This window comes from Pseudopipra pipra, chromosome 3 (assembly GCF_036250125.1).
Source record: "Pseudopipra pipra isolate bDixPip1 chromosome 3, bDixPip1.hap1, whole genome shotgun sequence".
Lineage (NCBI taxonomy): Eukaryota > Metazoa > Chordata > Aves > Passeriformes > Pipridae > Pseudopipra > Pseudopipra pipra.
In genome coordinates, this window is record NC_087551.1 from 58,584,406 (window position 1) to 58,610,260 (window position 25,855).

The window sequence follows — 25,855 nt, forward strand, 5'->3', positions numbered from 1 at the left end:
ATCCACAGCCACTCAACCTTATCGTTACTTACTTCAAGTTCCACGGAGTCAAGAGACTCTCTAACATATAGAGCCACCCCTCCACCTCTCCTACCTTGCCTATCCCTTCTGAAGAGCTTGTAGCCATCCATGGCAGCACTCCAGTCATGTGAGTCATCCCACCACATTTCTGTGATGGCAAATGCATCATAACTTTCCTGCTGCACGATGGCTTCCAGCTCCTCTTGTTTGTTACCCATACTGCGTATGTTGGTGTACATGCACTTCAGCTGGGCTGCTGATTTCACTTCTGACTCGGGCTTTCCACCCTTAGGCTCATCTCTGGAGAGCCTGGTTTCAACTCCTTCCCCCTTCAAATCTAGTTTAATGCCCTCCTGATCAGCCCTGACAACTTATGGGCTAGAGTCCTTTTGCCCTTGCTAGATAAATGAAGCCCATTTGACTCTAGCAGGCTGGGTACTGTAGAATTTGCCCCATGGTCGAAAAAACCAAAATTCTGCCTGTGGCACCAATTCTTTAGCAACCTGTTGTTAAGATGGGGTTTCCTACTCCTCGTTTATCCCTGCTACTACAGGAACTAAGGTGAACACCACCTGTGCTCCTGTCCCATTAACTAATCAACCCAGGGCCCTGAAGTAATTTTTAATTAGCCTGGTACCTTTTTCATTAATGTCATCACTGCCAGCCAGGACTTTGTTATTAGTATGTTTTCTTTGGGTTTTGACTCATTTACACACTGTACTGGCATTCATAGTGCCATCATCTGAAGAGCTAATTTTATTTATATTTTTATATTTATTTATATTTTTAATAATTCTGTGCTTCAACTTTCACTCCTGTTGTCAGTATTATATAGTTGAAATCTGCAGCTAAGATGGCTATCTCTGGTACAATGCAAGCACAAACAAATACTGTGGAACGCCACCTTTCCAGAACTTGCTTATCAGAACAAGAGAACGCAGCTAACGTAGTGTATCCTCTGGGATTTCCTGCAGCTACTGCAACTTTTATGACTTATTGAATTACTTAAAAGCATGCAATATTTTTTTGTCTTATGCCAAATCCTTTTCAATAAGGAAATTGACTGAAGAATATTTATTTACAGTGTCAGACACTGTACTGTAATAATATAAGCTTTAACCAACTGTTATTTTGTTGTATGCAGTGTGTTTCAAATACATTTCTATAGTATTAATAAACATATTTCAATTCTGTAGGAGATCAGGTGGCCATATATTCTGAACTCTCCTTCACATCTTCACTTCGTGATGTTGCCTTTCATCCACATGAACACATGGTGTCATTTTGTGCCTTTGGTCAAAATCAGCCAATACTTATATACATTTATGATTATAAAGGTACAGTACAAATTTTCTTGATACACACCTGTAAATATTTTATTTTTAGAAGCAATTTTTTAGTATTTGTACTTCTTTTGAGGGAAAAAGAAAGCAGTCGTATGATGACAATATATACCTTTTTCCTGGGAGATTCCAAAACAGAATTGAACATGATCCCACACAACCTGCTCTAGGTGCTGCTGCTTTAAGCAAGGGTTTTGGCCTAGGTAGTCACCAGAGGTCCTGTATAACCTCAAGTTTAAATGTACTATTGTATGTCATACTATGTGAGTTTTGCAGCACTTTTTCATATATAGGCAGTGTCATACAAATATTTAAAAACCCCTTTTCAGTATCAAGGTGGATTATGGAGCCAGAAAGTACAATCATTCAGAAAATTAATGAATAGTGTAATCAGAAGCTCAGTATTTTGTGCTGGCTATGTTACAAAATAATATTGAGGAGCTGTATAGAATTGAATCAGACAGTGTAGACTTTTAAAAAACAAGTGTTAAATCTGTGGTGCAATTTATTCCCTATGTTATATTAAAGAGAAGATAGTGATAAATGCTCATCTTGAATTTTTGGTATACAAAATAAAGTTCAGATTGTCCTTTGAAGGCTTTTCTGATGGTTGTGTTTAATTAAGGACATTTGCATCTAGACAGTAGATAATGTTAATATGAATTATGCAGGAATTCTTTTGTTTGAATTATGTTTGCAGGGAACATAGATCTGTAAAACTAATCCTGTCTTTATACACTGGCTTTTTAAGTAACATGTAGTAATGAGATTACTCCTATCAAATCTTGGAGTCTAGGTTATTTTTCTGTTGAATTGGTTGACTTTTACAGGAACGTTAAATGAAATGGCTTTACAATCAATATTCAGCGCTAAACTTCAATCCAATAAGATATCTGCATTTTAGAGAGCAATGGAATTTTGGGGGCTGAAGGATTTCTTTAAAATTTTTTGACAATTCGGCAGACAATGAGTCTTAAAAAAATCTAATACTGTAGTTTAAAATATATATATATGTGTACTTATATATTAGAGATCACACAGATATCATCACATTGGTAGTTATTTGTATCATCTGACTGCTTAACTAAGTCACTGGTGACAGTAAAATTTTGCATAGGTTGTGGTCATTTTTACATTGCCTGTTACTATCTTTTTGTTCCATTTTTGGTTAAAAGCACCCACTTTACTTTCAGAAAGTAATCTTACTGTCTTAGTGTTGAATGAGTTAATCATGTAGTAATACTAATTTTAGTCACTGACACACTTTTTAAGACTCTAAGAGTATGTTTTAGATACACCAACAGTTTTATTAATATCCTGCACAGAACTTTCGTGAAGAATTCTTTTAACCTATATTGGCTTGAGACCACAGTACAAAATATTGCAAAAGTCAGTTAATACCTTCTGTGCCTGTATAATATGTCTGATAACTTCTGAAATATTGCTCAACTATGATAAACTCACTTGAACTAGGCTGGAAAAAATGTGAAACGTACCTAGACTTGAACTTGGTACAAGCTTTATACCTTTCTTGACTTTGAAAAATTTTTATCTTCCTGTCCCCCTGCTCTCCCCTCTTCCACTGCCAATATTTCTGCATGAGGAACACTGTGGCTCATAAGCAATACAAAAATATCAGTTCCCTGTGAGAGATTACTGAACACAGATAACAGAAGTGAGAATTGTGACCAGAAGAGTTAAGGGAAAATGGGGTAGTATGGAGAAAATTTCATGTCATTTTCAGGTTTTCCCTGTAGCACTTTTAGTACAGATTGTGATGGTGTTTGACTGAAGATATGGCTGGCATAATGGCAGCAATCATTCAATTTTGTTTTTTGTCCCATGGCAATGTAAGGCTTCACCTGACACATTAATATTGGTTATTTCTACAGTTGCACAACAGGAAGCTGAACTCATAAAAGATCTCAGTTCATCACTTACCACAGCTGCGCCAAGAGGGCCACAGTTCTTTAGCAGTTTTTCTGAAATTCCTGTGCAAAAAAGCTTAGTGATGTCTCCGGCAGATCAGTTTGTCAGTGTTGCAAGAGCATCAATGAGAATGCAGAAGGTGAAACAAAAACTTGATTCTGTTTTGGTAAGTCAAATTTAATTAATTTGCAGAACTATATAATCTCCTCAGCCAAAGTTCATATTCTGGGACTGGTATATGTAACAAAACATATATATATTGTCATAAGATCTGATCTTCAGAAGTTAATATGTCTCTTGCTAATATTAATGCACCCATAAGCAGCTCTTTAGAAAAGAGTAATCATATAAAACTTTTATTTATCAAGTATTGATACGAGGGATGTTTTTTGCTAGTGCCATTACCATTCAGACAATTCAGAAATATGATTTATTTCAGAGATCATTATGGCTGAGCTTCAGAATGTTCTCTCTTTTTTGTTTGTTTGGGTTTTTTTTCCCTATTCACCTTTAAACTTGTATGTGGCATAAATGGCAGGGGTTTTATAGTGTAGAGAGCTGCAGGGCTGACCTCTGTGGGAGATCGTGGTCTTTTGTGTCCTGGGCACAGCTGTTTCAAGCCAGCTCTGCAAAGGACAGTACAGAGCCACTACACAACTGAAACTGGAGCAAAACAAAACAGCATATGGGACCTGCAAGAAAACATACTGAAGAGAGGTCTGTATCTAGTGGGGACAGGAGAGACCACAGCAGAGGAGAAACACAAAGGAAAACATGTCAGAAGGCACAAGTGGAGATACAGGAAGAGAGATAGGAGGCATGAAAGAAGACACAGCAGGAGTCACGAAGGTGATGCAAGAGACGCAAAATGATGCAGAAATGGAGGTACAGGGGAGACAACAAAGTAGGCGTGAAGGGAAACACAGGAGATACATGAGGACATGCAAAAGAAAACACAGGAGATGGTACATCTCTGAAGGGGCTGCAACCTATGGAAGAATCTGTGCTGGACAGGTACAATCCCCAAGAGTATTTTATCTGGTGGAGGATCCATACTAAAGCATTTGAAAAGAGTAAGAAACAAGAAGAGTCAAAAAGAGCAAACCACTATACACTTAAGACCACTCTCTTGCAGCACCGTACCAAAGGGACTGAGTGTAACCTAGTGGCAAATGCAAGGAGTCTGGGGGCTAGAAATGAGGAAAAAGAGGTGCCTAATGCGAAGCTGGGACAAAGAGGGATAAAAAGTGTTTTCTTTGGATGGGTGCTTGACTATTTGTCGTGTTTCTCAATACCTGCATTAGTAATTAAAGCTTTGTAATGGGCAATAAATTTCATTGATATTCCCCAACTCGAGACAATTTTGCATGCAGCAAGGGTTTATAATGGACCTGAGTAGCACTATGAAGTTATAATTACTTTTCACAATGACATGAACTGCCTTTGTGTTTGCATTTATTATTTTTTGGTTTTAAGTACTTTTGAATACGTGTAGATTTTTTCATGTAGTTTTAGGTTTTGTCTTTATTAATAAGTGATTCACAAAAGAAGCAGGTGAGTAGATGAAAGCAGTTGTTGCTGAGTTTGCTGTAGCTATTCTTATCATGCTTTAGGGGTTGTGCTTTGGATTTGATCTAGTCTTGTTCCCTGGATTTGACATCCCATTAGGCCTGAGCTTTGAAACTGTCCAGAAGAAAGCTATCTCACAGTACTTTGATTTTTGGACTGTGAACTCCCAGTGGACTCCTTTCTAAACCTGATGTTGTAGTCCACATGGATAACAGTAGCAGGTTGCTTCTGCCTTTGAATTAAACAAGGTCTCAGACAAGGAAGGAAGCCTTGTTTCTGATTTCTGCTTATTTTGTTCCTACTCATCTACGAAGTGAACACTAGTGCCTTCAAGTTTTTTATCAGAGAAGGGCACAATATGGAGAGAATGGACTATGTGTCTAGGACAAGTGTTCCTGGAAGATACTCCAGAAGAAATTTTAATCTTCTGGATATCTCATGAGGAAAAAGATGGGGCTAATGAATTTATGAGAGTCTTCGTCATTGCATCTGTTTAGTCTCAGATTAGCCAGGGGTTCTGGACTGTGGGAAACAAATCTGGTTTAGCAGAGCCACATAGATGTTCCATGGAACCATGTAGCTAGATGAAATAGATAAACCTACAGTTGTGTTTGAGAGAATAACTTTCATCCACTGGAGTTTTGTAACCCTAGATTTCCATTGCACAATGACCAGTTTGGGATGAGTAAGTTCATTGTGAGCAGAGTCATGATCAACATTTTTGACAACATCCTCCAGATCCTCTCCTGTGTGGAAGATGTCGAAAAGGTCATCTGAGTCTTCTCACCATGTGGGTTTCCAAACAGTAGAGAATGGCGATTGAAAGAGTCTGCATGCATTTTGATACCTGTCACATGCAGGGGTGATTATAAACACTGTGAGAGTGCTTCCTGGCAGAGCTTTATGAACCACTGAGATATCTGGGAGGAGATTTCTTTGAAAGGACTCTTGATACTAATCTTTTCAGTGATCCAACATGAGATTCAGGAGACAGTGATAATGCCTTTTCAAGCAGGGATAGGATCATTTCTTGCATGTGGATGCAGTCTTGCCTGCCTGCATTATCACGTTCTGGACACACCAGAGTAAAATATAGCAACACTAAAACTTAAAATTTCTACTGATTTGTAATTGGGAATTACAGTTTTGGATGTCTGTGCAATTCGCTTTTTCATGTGAAAAATGATGCATGTATGTCAGTGCAGGCTTTGCTGGAAGGCTTATTAGAAAGCACACTTGCATAAATAGTTTGCTAAAGTGTTTGTCAAAGTAAATGAAAATTGCAGCACAGCTACATGCGTGAGAATATGCTTATATTTCTGGGAACAGACAAGTAAAACTAAAGAAAGGAGACTTTATGAAGCCACACATAGGGTGGCTAGCTGCCCTGTGGTAGGGTTGGAAAATGAAAATCCAGATGAGAACACCTTGTATGTATTTGTCTGATGGGAAAAACAGTACGGAACTGGAAACTATGTAGGCTTTGTACTGGTCTTTAGTTCATGTTTGCATACCAAAAGCTTGTCATAGATTTGTAGGAAATACCATGTTGGGGAAAGCATGGTGGCAGCGTACCTTGTAGACAGTAAACCTGGCCTAAGATCATGCCTGGAGTCAGGTTTTATGAGACAAAGGTGCCAGAACACCCAAACAGCAAATCTGCCAACACAGGGGTCTCTGATTTGAACATGTGTGAACTTAAAAGTTACTTTCATATCTATTAGCTGTTAAGTGCAAAGTTTGGAGTTCTGCAACTTAGGTATATGATTTGAAAATGTAATGTCAGTACATTAAAATTTGGTTTAAGCTAGATAGAAATAGAGAATACTCTGATCCTGTATGAGCTTGGGGTTTTTGTGTTGTGACCAGTGCCTCTTTTCCAGGTACCTTTAGAAGCAATCTTTGGGGTTTTTTTCTGTTTTTCTTCTTTGCTACCTGAACAGGAACTTTAATGAGTGATAGATGAAGTTTCTTTTCTTTTCCTCTGCAACATTACCATTCTTTTTAGACCAGAAAATGTGTAATTAGAAGCAAGAGTTGACTATTGTGTTTAAGCTTTAACAATTCACAAAAGCTGAGACATTTTGTTACAAAAGGTAAAAATTAATTTCTGTATGAAACCAGAATGCAAAATTGGCTTCTTTACCACAGAGAGAAATTACAGTGTAGTGAATCTTGGCAGCAATTATTATTTATCTCTGCCTCAAGGAATGTATGATCCTATTCACAGAAGTTTTTGATAGGAAAACACTTATCTCTGGTCCTTGAAAGAAGTCATAAGTGCTTTTCATTCAGTGTTACTATTTATGTTTTTAAAATTTCACTTCCATCTAGCAGTGAAAATACCTGTTTACAACTTTGCATAACAAGAGGATGATATATGTTATCTAGGTATGGGGAGAAGGGCTTTCTTTAAAGGTTAGTATTCACCTCTGAAATTGTGATTTTTAGATGCCTAACTCCTTTTTAGCACTTACGAATAGCATCTATATATAGTCTGTAGTACTGATCTTGGAATCAATTAAATGTTGGCTGCCTCATCTCTCAACATGTGAATGCTTCTAAATTAAAGTATGATGAGCTTTTCCAGTCTTTACTTCATGCTGTATTTATGAAAAGTGTTATTAAAAGGTTATCAAAGTGGTTACCAAAATTCTGATATTTGGAGTGTATTAAGTATAATATGAGACAAGTAGAATGTGAAAGTATTCTTTCCTGTATACAGAAATACTTAAAACTGGTGGGATTTTTTTATCCTTCGAGTGTATTTATTACTATGGCATAATTCATAAAAGGAGTAGCTACTGTGAGAGAATCCAGAAGCTTATGCCTCGGTTTCCATCCAATGTACTGAACATTCATCATTAAGCTATATGACTACAAAGTATGCTCATAAATGGTGCTTTGGTGTAGTATACGTCAGATAATATACTTTGTAGTCCTTTCAGATGGTCTTCTTTAAGAATTTAGTTGAGATGCAAAATATATCTTTTTGCGTTAGAATAGAATTTAAAGCCGCTACTTTTTAGAAAAAAAAACACGCAGCCTTTTTGGTGAACACATAACCATGATACTGATAGTATCTAAACCATCAAGTGGAAGAAGACAAACTTGTGCTTTTGTCTGCGACAAAGACCTAGACACAGAGCTAGATGCCCAAGTGGTGTTATTTTGGGGTTTTTTGCAGTCTTGTGAGGATCTGTCATCTGGTTCATCTTGATTTTGGTAGATTCTGAAATACCGTGCTTGACTTGTGGGCTTTAGTGCAAATCTGGAGTTCTGTAGTAACTTACTACGGCTTCTACCTGAAGATGGAAAACTGGAGAGTCATAATATACTAAGTACTGAGGACTCTTTCGAAAGCATTGACAGTTCTGTGAATGTTTTTTGCCAAGTACAAGACAATGCTGCAGTGTTTTTGCAGGCTGAAATAAATCGATCATGTGTGCAATACAAATTTTTTATCTACAAGCTCTCAGGGGAGGTACTGATATTCTGTATTCTTATCATATGTATAAGAAATTTGCAGTATGTTTAAAACCTTTTGTTTACTTTCTTATATTAGTGGAGAATGTGATCCTGTAACACAGGCCATCATTTTCCTGATGACCTGCACAATATGTCTCATTGGAATGAGGGCTCTTAAATTAAATAGATGTTTTTTAATAGCGATGTGTACTTTTTCCTATTCCTATATTCCTCTTCAGAATGCTAGGAAATGCTCTTCTTACTCTAGGAAATTCTTTTACAGTTATTACTTTACACATACCTACTCCCAGCTGCAGACTGGTAAGGATGTATTTTATAAGCCATGGTGGATCTGAAATCCTACAACTGTTTCATTTACTATGTACTGATAATTTTTATAAGCCTCTTCTTCATTTGCCAAGCAGAATGTTAAATCATTGTGATTGCGTAAACTGATAGCTGATATGAAATGGCTGAACTATTACTAGAAGCTTATATAGGTAAAATACTTAATAGCTTATGAAAGTTTTGCCAGAATTTTACTTTGTGTGTTTTTAAGAAATATTTTATTATAAAGTAAGGTTTTAGAAATTGTGATGAATTTTCCTTGTCAATTCATTAAATTTGCCAGTTTTAACCAAGTTGCCTGTGTAAGAAAAACTTAAACAAATAGAAGGTTTTTTTCTGTGATTTGTTTTTTGTTTGATTCATTCTCCCCTGCCCTCTGACAATCTGACAAAGCAGGTCAGGTTCTTAAAATCTGTCATATTTTCCTATGTTAGAAGATTCTTTGCTTAGAAAGAATTTTTTAATGCATTCCTCATTTTAAGCAGGTAAATTTTAAAACAACATAGTCAAAATAGATGCATGTCCTGGTTTTGCCTGGGATAGACTTAAACAATGATGTTTTTCAGCATTTTATGTCTCTCAGGGATTTATGTTTTATATAAATGGTATGCCAGACAGAAAGTGAATTGCATTCATTTTTTAGCTTAAATCTAGTCCTGGAAGGGGGTTGTAGCAAGCTGGGGTTGGGCTCTGCTCTCAGGCAACAAGTGACCGGACAAGAGGAAGTGGCCTTAAGCTGCACCAGGAGCGGTTCAGGTTGGACATCAGGAAGAATTTCTTCACTTGAAAGGGTGGTTAAGCGTTGCAACGGGCTGCCCAGGAGGTAGTCGAGTCACCATTCCTGGAAATGTTCAAGGAATGACTGGATGTGGCACTCAGTGCTGTGGTTTAGTTGACAAGGTTTGGTCTCCATGATCTTGGAGGTCTTTTCCAACCTAAATGATTTTATGTTGGGTGCAGAAAGGAACACTGATCATGGCTCAAATATTAAGATACTATAAATTGAGAGTTAAGGATATACAAGATTAAACCTTTAAGAATTTTGTTATAAGGTTTCATGGATTCCTTTTATTTTTTGTTAGTTGTGGAATTTTTTCATTCACATAAAAGATATGGAAAATAACTATTTTCTTTTTTTTCTTAGCCTCCGAAAGCGCTCCTTATTGTTGCGAAATCTAGTCAGAGTTTGTTTGGGGTTTTTTTTTACCTTTCTGTGTTTATGGTTACATTACAGTTAATCTCTGGAATAATCAAATGAAGGCTTGTCAACATAACAAATTAGTTTACATATTTTGTTTAAGTGCGTAATTAGAAAAACGATTTAGTGAAGTGCAAGTCTGATTATTTTTATTTTTTAAAAAATAATATGAATAATAATTACATTTTCACAGAATACATCTTTTTTAACATCTCTGTGGGGGAAAAAAAATCTACCAAAAAGGTATTTTATATATGATAGGAAAACCCTAAAGTATAACTAAATACGTGGGCAGTGGGGGGATAGGTGGGGTGAGGTTACAAACTTCTGAGTGGTTACCTGAAGCTGTATAGTGTATTTATAGTCATGTCCTAATGTCTTTTACCAGCAGGTACAAAAGAATAGGTTTGTATATATATATATGTGAGAAGATGTGAGTCAGAAAAATTTCTGGTGTCTATTTTCTGTAATAGGAAGAGAAATAAAATCATAAGACAAGTATCTTTGGGTGTGTTTTTTATGTGGAACAGGTTACATCTGTTTTTCATTTGCACGAAAAAGAAGACATCTTAAAAATTAACTACAAAAGTAATGGATTTTTTTTTTCCCCGATCACGTGTTTTTTGATAGCATGAATCATAACATGAGGTCACAGTTTACATAGTAACCTACTTGCCTCTTCATAAACAAGACAAATCTACTTTTTACTGTTATTGGTGGTACATTACCCACTTCTGCTAAGATGTGTATATCTAGGCATGTTCTTAAGTTGAACTGCTGTTTTTATCCAGTCCAGGAAAGGTTGTTCTCTTTGTGTTTAATGGCTGAGTGAGTCTACAGTTCCTGTGTATAACTGAGCTTGTATTTAACTGTTTTGTGTCCTGTACAAAGAAGTTGGTATGCCTTGTGGCTAAATGAAAGAAGCATACTATTCCAAATGTTTATAGAAATCTTAATTTCTTCTTAATATTTTTTTAAGACAAAAGAAAAAAAAAGGAAGAAAGCTTTTGAAGTAACCTGTAATTGAAATGCCAGAACTTTCTGGCAGAACTAAGGAACTGAGTATACATAATTACTGTGTGATGAGACAGCATCTGCAGACAATGACTAAACCGTAGAATCAAGCACCTCTTAGTGTCAGTTTTCATTTGTATGCCCTGGTCACCTCTGGGCTTCTATGGGAAAAAACATTCATGCACTCAAGTTACGAGGAACCTATATTGCCATTTAGATGAGTTCCTGATCAGTGTGGTCAGAATAAGAGGACTGTAGGAAGCATCAGGGGAACATACTTGCTTCAGACAAGTAAATCTGTCTAAGTTTTGCCTGTCTTTGGGATAATACCTTATTTTAGCTGCGGGGGTTTTTTTTACACTTAGTCTAAAAGTACATAAGAGCAAAATAGTTTAGTCTCCAAGTGATTGCAGGAGACCTAATATAATAGAATCCCAGTGTTCACTGGAGTCCTTCTAGCCCTACTGTCATAGAAATTGCACTTTTATATAGATGTAAACTTGACTCAAACTTACATTACAAATTTAAAACCTGTATTGCTGTTTTCCTACTTTAAGCATTATTGTTTATGTATTTTCTTCTAAAGTGGAGAAAAATATCAATTTGTATTTTGGTTTTATTTCAAATTCAGCTCTTAAATTCTGCAGAATTATGGTTTTAATAATGCTTTTAAACTGTCTTTAAAAGTGTCCTAGAGACCTAAATTTTCAGAAGGGAAGCCTGAAACTAAAAGATTGAGAAGTAATATAGAGCTGACCAACATGATTTGGCTTGCAACTATATATGGAAATGTTGATTTTATTGATTGCAAAGGTCATAAAATTGCATTCTTAGGAAAGAGAGAAATAGCTTCTGTCAGCTTGTCAAATCTTAGAGTATTCTGTTTTCTGTCTCATCCAACTCACTTTTAATGTCAAAAATAGTTCCACTGAAAATGTGTATTTGTGTAATTTGCATAAAGCTGCCCTAACAAAAAAGAAAATGCAAACCAGCTTTGTTTAAACTTGGCAAAAATTATGTAGGTATCTTTTTTTGCTACAAAAAGTGACATGAAGGTTATAAGTCTTAGTTTTACTCAATTCAGGACAGTAGTAAACTGTATCTTTGGTAAAGCTGTGGTTTGTGCATGAAGCAAGCAGAGCCTGTTGTGAAAAATAACTATATTGATGGTTGGCTATCTTAGCCAACTTTGCTCGTTGTAAAGGTATTTAGCAATGCCTTCCCACAGCATGCATTTCAAAAAAAAAAGATTGCTTCACTCTGTTCCATAAGGTAGTCTTATGTCTGCCTGTTGTAGGAGAATTAATTATTTTTCATAGGATAGTGCACTTCACCTGGAAGCAGTCGTACTTGAATCATTAGTCCTCATTTATTAGCTGAGTGGTTCCCGTTTCTGTTGTAATGTGGCATGTTTTTTTCCTCTTTGGGCCTCTTAGAGGTTTAACTAATACTTATAACATAGTGGCAGAAAGGCAGAAAGGTCATTAAAACTCTGATTTTGTCTGTACTTTGGAGGGACAGGCTTTTATAGCTCACCTTCATTCAGCTTCATTGCCATTAAGGGGAGGAATGAATCACTCCTTTGATTTAAAACTTTATTTTTAATATCTCTTTTATTAAAAAGGTTTTTATCTTGTTTTTAAGGCCCTGGAGAGGAAGGAAAAATTGTAAGAGAATTAATGCTGCATTTTAGAATGGGTGATTTTCTTAACTCTTTGGTACTGTACACAATCTTCTGTTGTGTGTTTCTGTTGCATTTGATTGCAAAGCACGGCTGTTTGGCCTGTATAATGAGACTATTTGTGTGATACAGCAGGAAAATAAAGAGAAGTGAATTAAATGTTGTACAGGAATAATTTACATAGTGTTTCATATCTTCTATGTAATTCATTCAAACACCACAATCAAGACAAGTCTATTTTCATAATTTTTCCTTCCAGGATGAACTGGGGTTCATCTGTTAAGTGCTAGTTTTCAGTAATTTGCTCTGCCGTGTTTAGTTTGATTTCCAAAGACCGATATATTCAACCTATTTTCATTCCCTGGTATTGTCTGAAACCTACTTTATGATAGCAAATTTGAAAGAGAATTCCATGAGGATATTTGGCTGGAAAACATATGTTTGTGTGATGGTGTAGTGTCTACTCAGCAAGAAATTCATGCAAAGGGGAGTCTTCTCATTTATCTAGAGAGAAAGACTCTCTACAGCCTACAGTGGATTAAAGAAGATGCAACACTGGGAAGCTGAGCTCAAAACATTTACAGAACAGATTATTTTTCTGTATTTGAATAAATACATAAGCTAGTGGCTTTCTACCATATTTTTTGTATCAAAGAAAACTTTATGTCAACGAAGCTTACTCGCTTGCGTATGTAAATGTAAGAAAAACAGGTTGATTTTGTTGTGGTTGTTGTTCAGACAAGCAGGCCTCCGCTCTGCTTATGTTTCACAACTACTGTTTACTAACATTCATTTAAATTTGTACATTACAGTAAAATCTAGCAGGTTTAATGCTTTTTTAAAATCGTGTTCAATGATTAATCTGATTTTCTATCTTGTTTTCTTTCTGTCAGTTTTGGAGTACAGTCCTTACAATTGTGCACAGTTGCTACAAGAGTTTTTGGCTAATCAAAGGTGGATAAATTAAGATAGAGGTCTAGTATAGTGGTATAGAGGAGATGGTTCCAGATGTCCTCTATAGCCCAGTCAAGTCATTCAACATACATTACCTGCATTCCAATACAACTGCCAGTGCTTGATTATTACACATTCTTGAATTGATTAGTATTTATTAAATTACAGAAATAATAGTTGTATAAAATATATAATTTCTGAAATGATCCACCAATTCACTTTCCTTTAGCCGTCTCCATTCTTTAAACAAAATTGACAAGCCAGTAGATGAAAATTTGCAAAATATCACTGACCCACAAGTCAAGTTTAAGATTCTGATCTAGAGTTTACTGAGGCCAAAGGAAATACTCCACTGAGTATGGGCTTCTAGTTGGATTAAGTGATCATATGCATTTTATCTATATGATGAAATAGGCTTAACTTTTGAAAGGCTCAAGAATTATGTTGCCTTATGTAAAAAAACTCAAGAATTCTAGCACATGAATCTGTTTTGCTTGAAGAAAGTTACAAATACTTTATTTAAGGTCTGGTTTTTGTCTCTTTCCATTGTATTATTAAGGCAGCCAATGAACATATATTTAAAAAACAGTAAAATTCTCAATTGGATCAAGTAAAAACCTAAGATTGTTCATTTTTTTTCATAGTGTTGTATTGGATAATATGTCAAGAGTAAAATTTGGGGAAGGGCTTTTGCATTTTAATAGTTGTGTGTATATCAAGAAACTCCATAGGAAAACAAATTTTCATTACATTATCTTTGTTACTGTGGAAATTAGGATTGGAGATATTTTTTGTGTAACTTACATGTAGGAAGTGTCTGGGGTTTTGGTCTAAAGTATGCTTTATTGATTTGCAGAAATTGGTTTTATGTTAGGTCTGGGTTAAGATTTTTTTTTTTCTTTAATAGTGAGTAATCTCTTCAGAAATACAGTGTAGTTAGGATACTCAAAAATGAGAATTTATAAGTTTATGACCATATATAAATGTCTTTTTATATACAAAGATGCAGCAAAGGTGGTTGAAAGAATTCTGTTTCATTGTTTGCATTCCTTGAGAGGCAGTGTCCATATATAAATACACAATTCAGCTTATAGCTGTGCCAGTAATTCTTCCAAGTCTGTACCTCCAAATATTGAAAAAAAAAAAAATTTAAATTGCTAGTCATTGTCAACTTGAGTCTTTTTTTTTTTTTACTGGTACATAATAGTTATTTAAAGTAAGCAAATATTTCTCCTCTAGCTATTGCATCAGTAAAGGACCCAGGAAATTACACTTCACTTTTTGATTTGTCTTCCTATTACAGGCGAGCTCAAATCTCTTGCTTCCTGCGCCATCATCACTGTCACCACACTCCAGGCTAAGACTGCCAGGCACTCTCAGCACTCCACTGAATCCTCCGTATTCTGTCACTACTGAAAGTGGTAGGTTTCTTTATTTCTTCACTCTTTGTAGGGAATGGGTAATAACTTTACGAGGATGTTTTTTCTGCCTTTTTAAATTTTGTTGTGCAGCTCTTTCAGGAAGTGTCCTGGTTTTGTTATATGTGATATTGTTTATAAAGTGCAGTGTGATACAGTCCAATACTGATGCGTGTTCTCTTGTAATGGTTTTTTTTCCTTAAACCGTACACTTATTTCATTGTGATATCAGCTCCTAAAAGACTATGAGACTGCCAGATTTTCTTCATTTAATATTTTAGTAATATTTTAATGCTTACTAAATGATCTTAAATATGGACACTCAAAAATAATAGAATTTAAAAGTATATATACTTATATAAGAACCATAGCTCTTGGTAGTTCATTTGCGGTTGTATTTAATTACTTTTAGGGGATTTTTCTTCTAAAGACATTTTGTATTGAACGAATTTGAGAAAAAGGCAAGTAGTGCAAATATGCACATTTGTGATGCTTACTTTGCTAGTAATATCTGTTTCATTGCTAATCACAGTATTTAATAATAAAATTTATGATTTCATATCTTTCTCTTTTTTTGGGCACTTGTAAAATAAGACAGAAAATTGGTACCTTAATTTTGAAGTGTTTTTGTTTTGTATCCTTGAGAAGGGTAAAAAGAATTCCAGGGGGAGGGTGGAATATATAATGAACTAAAAACAAGTAATAGAGATTTAAAATTTAGATAGTAAAGATAGGAATAATCTCTATAATTATATAGAATTATATCCTAAAGGCAGGCAATTTTTTTTGCAAATCAAGTTATGATTACTTTTTCTGAGCAGCCAGGGAAAGGGTCCTTAGCATGGTCTAAGAGATTGACCACTAGTCTCAAAATTACTCTTAGTCACTAATTCACAATGCAAATGACCGTACACCAATTAACTTCTGTATTTCCATTTTCTACCTTAACAAAAGAGCTTAGAGCCTAATACTGTTCATCTTTTGCTCAACAGATGCATGTTATTTCCAGAGTGTGTAAATCTTACAGAAACTGTAGAATATGTATTCTGTCTTACATACTGTGAATATTTAAAATAAGTGGACTAACCCTTCAAAGAACATTAACATATACTTCAAGTTGTTCTAAATGGCTATTCCTAATATTGCTCAAACTGAGTAATTCTGTTTTCTTGAATTTTACTTTATGCAGAAGCACAGCTAAATGTGTTGATGGAGACTTCCTAAATAGCATGAGCAAATATAGATGTTGTATACATTATAGCTGTTCACATATGCTCCCACCGTAGTTGTGTCCAAAACTGACTAATACTTCAAGATGATCCACTGGTACAGAATATTATTTACACAAGGAAAATATAGTAAAAAGAAAGTAAAAAAGGAAATATAGTAAAGAAGAAGCCACGAGAACATCAAGATTTTTAAGCTAAGACAACCATAAAAATACTAGTGGGTCACGATTGAAATAGACTTTTCTGTAAGAAAATATTTTAAAATTGTAAATTACTTCTTGTCATTTTGGGGGCCTCCAAGTTGTTCTACTGTGGTAGAGTTGTTTTCAAACATGTGAGGAAGGTTTACTCATCTCTTTCATCTTTCCCCATTAGTTATAAACTATAAGGTAAGTGCTTGTGTTCATAGCTCCTAACTGCCAGTTAAATTTTGCTTTTGAATAATAGAAAATCTGTACTTAAACAGATTTATTAATTAGGGATTGTGCTGGAAGGACAGAACTTTTCTTTCCTGTATTGATTTTATATACACAACATATATGCTTTTTATACTTACTGGGATATTGCATTTTTAGCAGTTGCCTGTACTAGAGATCCTTCATTTTTGTTCAGCAAATGGTTACATATTCCTGAGGGTTATGTTGACGGTTCAGTCCTGTCACCTTTTGCTGTATATTTAGTACTTCTTAAAGCAAAATACAGAATTCTCCTTTATATGTGTAAGCCTCTCTTAGCAATGTTTCTCACTGTGTAACTGGTGTATGTGAGTGCTTTAGTAATTTGGTAAGGTGGTAGCTGATGTCTTGTAATATGGACAGTGCAGCCTCAATATATGCAGCCCTTTCTTTTTAAGACAGTTTAATTGTCTAGGTCTTGTGTTAGGTAGGAAACAGTGGGGAAACGGTGAAGCCATCTTTGTGATTTATGGACACTAGCAGTAATACAGCAGATCTTCCCTGACTTTTAAATCTTTTTGTGTCCAGATACATTTGCAGAATTAGCTGTATGTGCAATATTCACTACTATTTCTTTTAAATGTCTCTTTGTTTTGACAAATAGGTTCTGTAAACTCTCAAACATACAGCGTGTTTTGGCTTTTCTTCAGGTGCATACTTTCACTGGTTTATAGGCTTTTATGAAGACCCAGTCCTTGTTCTGCTGTTTACCTTCCACATTTTCTTCAAGATCAGTTATCTCAAGGATGCTGAGACAGAGGACCGCCTTTGTTTCCAACTAGATTGCTCTAAATTGAATAATTCATTGTTTAATCATCTAATGGAGAGCTTCAGCATCTTTCTCAAGGACAGAATATTTTTTATATGAGATGAGTTAAGGCAAGATCATTGACCACGTAGCCTAACCCTCCTGATCAAAGCAGATTCACCTAGAATTCAGGACTATGTCCATTTGGGTTTTTAATAGTTCTAAGGAAGAAAACTCCAAAACATCTCTGGAGAACCTGTTACAATGTTTGACTGTTCTCACAGTAAAGGGTTTTTTATTATCTTTAAATGATATTTTGTGTATTTCAGTCTGCATTGGTGCATGGGATTATTCCTCCCCTAGTGCAGGACTTTGCATTTCCCTTTGTTCAACTTCAAGAGGTTGTTGTTGGCCCATTTGTGCAGCCCGTCAAGGTGCCTCTGAATGGGAGTGTGTCCCTCTGCTGTATCAGCCCCTCCTCCCAATTTTTCATCATATGCAAATTTGCTGAGTGTGTACTCAGTCCCATCATACAGGTCATTAACGGAGAAGTTAAAGTGTGGACATCGGTATCAACCGCTGGAGTGCACCACTGGAGACAGGTCTCCAGTTACATTTCACGAGAGTGGTTACAAACTTCTGATCTCTTCAGCTCAGCCAGCTTTCAGTCTGCTGCACTGTCTGTTTACACAGTCCTTACTAGAGATGTTTGTGGGAGTGTTGTGGGGGACAGTGTTGAAAGTCTTGCTAAATTCAAGGTTAACAACATCTGCTGGTTTCCCATTGATGCTAGAGAGTGCTGTGCAAGAGATAAGGTTTTGTCAAGAGTATGGCTAGAATTTCTAGAAAAAAAGTAATGAATTTTGTCAAATAGTAATGAGTAAAGTAGGAACCACAAAGCAAATACAAGACATGGATGAACTTATTTATATGTGTTATGTTTAAACATTTCATTAGAGAGATTTCATAAGCTTTAACAAAATAAATTTAAATTTAAGAAAATGTATGTTTTGTGGCTTCCTCTCAAAAATATTATGTTAAATTTGAGAGGAAGGCATGGAACTTAGGTTTTCTTACTGTCCATTGTGATAGGCTGTCAGATGAAATTTGTCATTGAGACTTTGACTCATTTTACCATATCAGGGTAAGTTTTATGTCTGCCTCAGTAAAGCTGCAGCTGTGCTGATAGCTATTTCAATAATTTGAAAAGTTTGCTAGATGTTTGTCTTTGGAGAAGGTCAGTTTTATATTTGTAATTTAGCTTCACAAAGTCTTATGGCTGGTCCTGTTTTTCATTCTACTTAAATTTCTCTTGTTTTATATGTAGCAGAATTACTTTATTCTTGCTTGATTATTGTTTAGTACTCTTTAAGGAATCTGTCCCTGAAGGTATGTAAAATTTAAGCTTGCTGAACTTCTTTTCTTCTTTCTTTCATTTTCTTTTTTTTTTCTTGGTCTTAAAATTTAAGACCTGTCTTTGATAGTCAGAATTGAGCTTTTACCTTCCTTTTGCTGCATAGTTCTATCATATCCATCCTGTACTGTTATTCTGCAACACTGCACTATAGCATTATGCAGGGCTTTGTCTTAGACATTCCTGTCTTTTCCTCGTACCTTCTTCCAGGATAACACATTTCCTAGTTGTTATTTTTCAAATAAATAAGGGAGTAGCAAAAGCTCCAGATTTCAATTACCCATTTTCTGACAGACATCAAAATCCCATATGGTCTTGTTTCATCTTTGCACAGTGAAATCACTTTCCTATGAGGCAGTTTTGCAGGTCCATGGCATGCCATGAAAGAAATGGCCAGTGTTTTTAGGCTTTATTCAACAGTGACTCTTCAGTAACTCCCACTATATTCAAGACATGCTTTCTAAAATAAGTTTGAGATCTTAAGTTAGCAGTGACCCTAATTGTTACTTATGTGGGAGCTTGAAGCTCGACTATAAATACTGCACAGATCTTTTCACTAAAATTTTGACTTCAATACAACCAGTTAATTAAACTTGCTCTTAAAAATTAATTACGTTATGTGCTAATAACGTGATGGTTCTTGTATCTTTAAAGAAAATCTCAAAAACAAAAAACACAACACTTTGGCAGGGTTGAGAACAATTAGAAGGTTTCTCTCCATTAACACAACTGACAGTCAAAGGTGTTTTCCACCTACATAAAGTGAAAGCTTCAAAGCACTCTTTCTCACTCTGAAGATATTAGCAAAACTGACTTTGCATTTAAGTCCTCCGTTATATTTGATAGACTATTTAAAACTTCTTTTTTCAGTCTCAAGCAAAGAGTGAAAAATAGATTTCTGCATCAAAGATATGAAGAATATTTATGCATCAATTAAATGTTCTTAAAATACTGTTTTTATTTTCGGAGGGGTGTTAGAATCAGAAAAGGGTACATCAAGTAGCAAAATTCACATTTTTGCAGAGATACTGCAGAAACACTATCAAAAGTTGCATTCTCATGCTTATGTTACTGGCATCCAGTCCATGCAGGCAAATTGAATGGCACACAGATCACTGAATACCTAATTTTTTTTTTATTCTAGCATATTACTGTAAATACTGTCTTTTATCAAACTTTAACATAGGGGTGAAAATCTCTTCCTATTCACTTTTCAAGAGAAATATCTTGATTGTGTGTAAAACGTGTCTTGCCAAGAATATAAACATGAGAAAAAAAATTCAATTTCGTTTTGAAAGAATCAGGATATATCTGTTCCCTGTTAAACTGTAATGTGTGCTGCCTCATTAGCTCACCAACAGCTTCATTTAGATTTGCCGTGATGGTGAACGCAATTAAGCCTGCAGGGCAGCACAGATCAGAGCTATGGAAATGATGTAGCAATTTGCCACGTCTAAGTAGCATTGAGATTTTTCTTTTTAGCCCCACATCTTCTTAAAATTGGGGCAGGAGCATGTTGTGGTGAAGAGTAGCAAATGCATACCTAAAAGTGGTTCAGAATCCACACTATTAGTTCAAAGTGGTTTGAGTGTAATACAAGCTGCTAAGAGGAATAGGTAATGATGGAAACTAATTTTCCTTTATTTTATATTTTCTCAATTCCATTGGCATTGGTGAGTCTGCTGGGCTTTTTTGTGATATTGATTAAACAAATAATGAAGTGATACTATGAGGCCTGTGCAAAAGGATTGTAGTAGTCTTTTCCCTAGTGGCCTGATACATTTATCTTTTCCATTTTTTCTTATGACTATGGAGGGAGAAATGCAAGTTTCCTGTTCACTGAGGGATAGTCATAATGGCCTCAGGATGATCAGGCAATCCAGTGAGGGAAGTATCTTTGCTTAGTAGTCTTCTACCAATCATTTTTAAGTCTAGAACTGGATAGAAATACAGAACAATATTAATATATCCTATAGAGGTGCTGTCAACATAGGAAGTGATACATAAGAATAAATGCTTGCAGGGTGGTTGGCTTCCTGCAAGCTACAGTCTGCTCCTAGTAGATTATGTCATGTGTTTGAAAAGGTGCCTAATACTTGTCTCTTACTCCTCAGTTATTTTTCTGTATTTTTGTGCAGTACGTATTTGAAGAACTGATCCTGCCTGACACATTTTTCAGAAATTTAAACTTTAAAAATTTTTTGAGAGAATTCTTCTAATATTTTTATGGAGTTGGATTTTTTTTATGTGTGGCCTTTTCATTTAATTATTCTAATGGGACAGTAGTGCCAAAAAGTAGAAAATTTTACCTATTATTTTCTTTTGCATTCCTAAATGTAGAAATGTGAATTGCTTTCTGTTATTATAACAAGTATTGAATTGCATCTTCGCAGAATTCTCACATTTTCTGTATTTTGTAGGACATAACTTCTTCTAACACTGGGGTTGGATCAAGTACCTATATTTTCTTTCTTTTGGAAACTGATTTACTGAAGCACCCCCACCACCCTGTGCCCTGGATAACAATAATGTTTTAAAACTCTTAGGAGAAAGTGCAGAATACTAACACTTTTTAAGTGAGTAAACTTGACTTATTTTAGTCCCTAGTTTTTTGAGTGTATTATTCTGTTCTGTTTTTTTTTCCTCCTATTAACCAAAGATAAAAATATCTTTACAGTCATTACAAGGCTTTGTTTTAACTAAAAAGCACCGCTTGGTCATAGAGAATTTATTATAATGATTAAGTTTTAGATCTAATATAGAAGATTTTCTCTTTATTTTTAAAAAAATGGTAAGAGAACTCAATAGAGAGAAATTACCAGCTCAACACCACAGATCAGCTCTCAGCAGGTGTCAACTGATGTAACTACACTGAAGTTAGGTACAAGTATTTTTACCATAAGCAGAAGAGCATTAAGTCTAAAGTGCTTTTTTTATATGTCTGTATGTTAATTTGAATTGGAACTTCCCAGGGGAATGTGATCATTCATTTTAAGACAGTCATATCTCTCACTTTGACTTAGGGTAAAAGTATAAGAGAGAAGGGAGAAAGAAAATAAAACTTTTTTTGTTATTATTTGCTTACCGCACAATGGAAGAACTGAAAAATACAACTTACAAATATTTTTCTCAAAGTTAATTTTCTTATAAAACAAAAAAAAACATCGATCACAAGATTTTTTTGATAATTTTTTTATACCTGGTTCTTTTAGAAGTTATTTTGCTGTACCATTTACATTTTGAAGTAGCTGTGTCTTAGTTTCCTCAATGCAAATAGGTTACAAAGGCTCATGATGTTCCAGCTTACAGCTGACTTCGGCAGCAAATAAAAATTAAGAGTACAAGGACACACCTGTGCCCTCGTCATGGCTTACAGGCATCTCAGGCAATTCTGCAAGGGAAAGAACTTCCTCAGAGCTCTGTGACCCTGCTGTCCTGCCCACATCACTGGACAACATCAGAGTTTTGGCTTAAGGCACAAATACAGGACGTTGTTTTAAGGTGGAAGAGCTGAATGTTTATATTTATAAAATGAATAGTAAAAATTATTTTTTGCTTTGAAAACATAAGTTGTATAAATAAATACATCTAACCACAAAAATGTTCCAACAGAGTAGTAAAGACACAGAGACATATCCATTAACAATAATGACAGTCTACTATTTTAAAAGGTTGCTTACCCAGTTTCTTCTGTCTGATTGATAAGATGTTATAAATGTCAGAAGAGTTTGTATTTTCTAGTTAAACTTGCTAGAATTGTTTATACTGAGATCAAAGATACACATGTTCCTTTATTAGATGTTCATGTTTCTTCTTTTTCATGTTTCTTCTAGGCAAGTTAATTAAAATATTTCACTAAAAATTACACTAAATACAGAGCACAATAACAGCAATCTTTGAAGATTCCAAAAACTTTATCAGAAGAACACCATTTATATTTACTTGAAATTGGTGTATGTTAGGGTAATTACTGCTGAGCCTTCAGGCTAAAGGAAGTACTCTCAGCCAAATTATACAAGGGTGTGGATTAAATGAAGCATTACTCTCTGTTTGGCAGCAATGGATATAGATTGCAAAATCAGGGTGTGACGTAGTACTGTGGAAAGTCTCTGCCAAAAGTGATTTGGCCTAAGTGTGCCCTTACTTTCTCAATTATGTGGATCCTAAAACAACTGAGTCTTAATTAATTCCTAAGTAGAGGGGTCCTGTTAACTGTTTTCACTCTGAACTTGTCTGTAATTTTGAGCTATTGAGCCATGAGACAACATGCTTAAACGCAATTTTAGCTGCTTGCAGAGGTGGAAACAGTCCTTTTGCCCAGGACTGTGCAGTTAAAGTATCAGTTCTCTTGTCCAGCAGAAAACCTAGATCAGCAAGAATGCTGTCTGTACAGCAATAAGCATTAGTGAATAAGATGAGGAAATTGATCCCTCCTTGTAGTGCTTCAATCCTTCTGTTTATGTCATTTCCAGAGGAGTTGGGAGGTGCAAAAAACCCAGTAGCAGCCATGGTGCACAGGAGGGAGAGGTCTCCATCTCCCAAGAGGAGACCTAGGTACTTTGACTTCAATGCTGGTTTTGACAAGTTAACAGAACCCAAGTACACTAAAAAAAAAAAAAAGAATCCAGGTTTTAAACAAACATTATCCATCCCATTTTGGTATACATGCAAACTTTTTCAAGTGTTTTAAAAAGCCTTTGCTAATTTTGTTAATTGATTTTTATGTGTGAAACAACTCAGCTTTCATGGATTCATATGCAACTTGTTATCCTTGTTGCTGAAGCACCAATTTCAGTGAGAGCAAGCTTCTCTCACAATTCATTCTACTAATATAACACCTTTTAAGTAAATTTTGGGCGTGTGTGGTGTACATTATACTCTGCAATAGTCTGTGGTACCAATGTAGTCTGATCATTGTAGTTTGATGCTGATCATGTTGGTTCTGTAGAAACTAATGATAGAGGATGGTGGTTTGGGAAAGCATTAAGAAAGCAGAAGGCACGTACAGAGAAGTGAAGGCCTCTATGGGTTTATAACTTAGACGTTGCTGTTGTCACACCACCTAGTAGCTTGAAGTTATTTACAGAGCTGGCCTAAATGTGCTGCCTTGATCCAGATGAAATGAGAGCTTCACAGTGAGCTTTCTTGCTCACTGGAGGTTGTAAGGAAAAGTGACTCCTTGCTTGTTGGCTTCAAATGGCATGTTAGAATTCTTTTAAAACTCTACTTCCGAAAACTTGTATTTGGGAGTTTTCTGCAACCTTAAGGCACACAGTGAAGGAACAGATTGCAGAGGTTCCTTTCTTATGTTTTCCTCTCACAATTAGGGCTCAGTTTCTTCAGTTTTTACTTCCTTGGCCAGAGAAAAAAGATTGAAGTGACAAACAGGCAAATTCAAAAAACCTCTTTAGAGTCTCCCATGCCCACTTGACCCCAGGCTTTGTTGTGGCATGCCAGACAGTCTTTTGGCAGAAGACTCTGTATATATATGCGACTGTATAACAGATAATATTTGAAACTCTATATCTCATCTAAAGATTGATTCCATCGTACTGCATCCCCATATGCATCACATCCGCTTTTCCTATCCTCTACTCCAGCTGTAGGCTAACTGCTGGTGCCTCATTGATCAGGTTTTTTTACAGAGTAACTGAAGGGTGTTGCAGTGGCATATGGTGATACAGGTCTTTCTGGAATCCATTCAGAGCCTGACTGGTCAAATGAAGCAGACTGCTGCAGTTAATATGCCAAATAATAAAATACAGAAAATTACAGCTTCCTTCTAAAGGTATACTGAGCATATTTTGCTGTGATAAATTACCTAGTAGCAGAAAATGTTTTGAGAATTCGGTCACCAAACTTCAGGTTGTCACTATGCACCTGTAGAGCATGAGAAACAATTCATCTAACCTCTTTTTTTTTTTTCCTAGCAGTGGCTGTAACTCTAAGATTTGCTTTGTAAGATTTTTCAGGTAAAGAGTCTAAATAGGCTGTTCTCCTACTCCTTGCTTCTTTGAATTTTTATTATGGATAATCACATTTAAGCAGAGCTCACCTCTCTACTAAAAAAGGATGATCCTGTCCTTGAAATAGATTTTTTTGAGACTTTATCAATTTAGAGGAGGTTAGGTGTGTCACCTCCTCTACTTGTTCGGGAGAATGTTGTAACAGAGTTCTGCATGTTGCTAGTTGAAGCACTTCTCTTGTGAGCCAGGTACTAGCTAAAAACCAAGTTAGTATTTATCTCCTACAAGGACTCCAAGCGCATTCTTGGAATTTTTCATTTTAGAAATAGTTCAAAACACAAATTCTGAATATGTATCTAGATTAATTGTTGGTAACTTTGTGTCCAGCAGTTCAATCTACCGTAGTGTATCTTCTGCCCAATTATATTTCCCTCAGATTTGGCTACTTCATAAAAAGCAGCACCAAGAGAGGAAAGGCTATTGTTCTATTGTTATTTGCAAAATCTGGAGTCCAGGGCCTACTTAATGTACATCTATAATATACCACATCATGTGTACCTTGATAGCAGTATTTATTGGAAATTTGTTTTCCTTCTAGTAAAGAACATGAAGGAAATTTCCATCTTTTTTTTCTATTCACATGTGTAAAGGATCTTCAGCAGTTGAAACTGTGGTTTGAATTAAGAATCTTCCTGCAAATCAGCTTTTCTTACCAAAACAAATGATTTTCAGAGTAAGTTCCAGGAATCACTCAAAGAGAACAAGGTGTGTCCAGGGTTGTCTGTATCACCAGCTCTTGATTTAATAATTGGCACGTAAGTGTGTGCAAAACCCATCTAGGAAGGTTTAGTGAACAAGGTTATTAAGACATAATCTTTGAGACTTCCAAAGTTAGAGTCTTACTAGATAATTTTCTGTGGTTTTCAGTTGTTTGGTCCTTTTGAAGAAACAAATATTTGTAGCACTTGGTGATTAAGTCAGTTTTAAAGAAACTGAGATATCATTCACAATGTCTAATGTATAGAAAGGGGTGGTTATTTTCAGAATAAGTTTTGGAGAAGAATTTCCTTTCCTTGAATATTCAGACTTTAGGAATCCCC

General features: G+C 35.5%; 1 protein-coding gene across 7 annotated transcripts in view; it reads left to right on the forward strand.

Annotated features, from left to right (window-relative positions):
- The window catches only part of AHI1 (Abelson helper integration site 1), a 96,562-nt gene that overhangs the window by 35,155 nt on the left and 35,552 nt on the right, over window positions 1-25,855 (forward strand). For all 7 annotated transcript variants that reach the window (XM_064649427.1, XM_064649428.1, XM_064649429.1 and 4 more), the window contains 3 exons: window positions 1,218-1,358; window positions 3,257-3,459; window positions 14,829-14,946. In XM_064649427.1, the coding sequence (XP_064505497.1) occupies window positions 1,218-1,358; window positions 3,257-3,459; window positions 14,829-14,946 (462 nt within the window). The remainder of the gene's footprint in view (window positions 1-1,217; window positions 1,359-3,256; window positions 3,460-14,828; window positions 14,947-25,855) is intronic.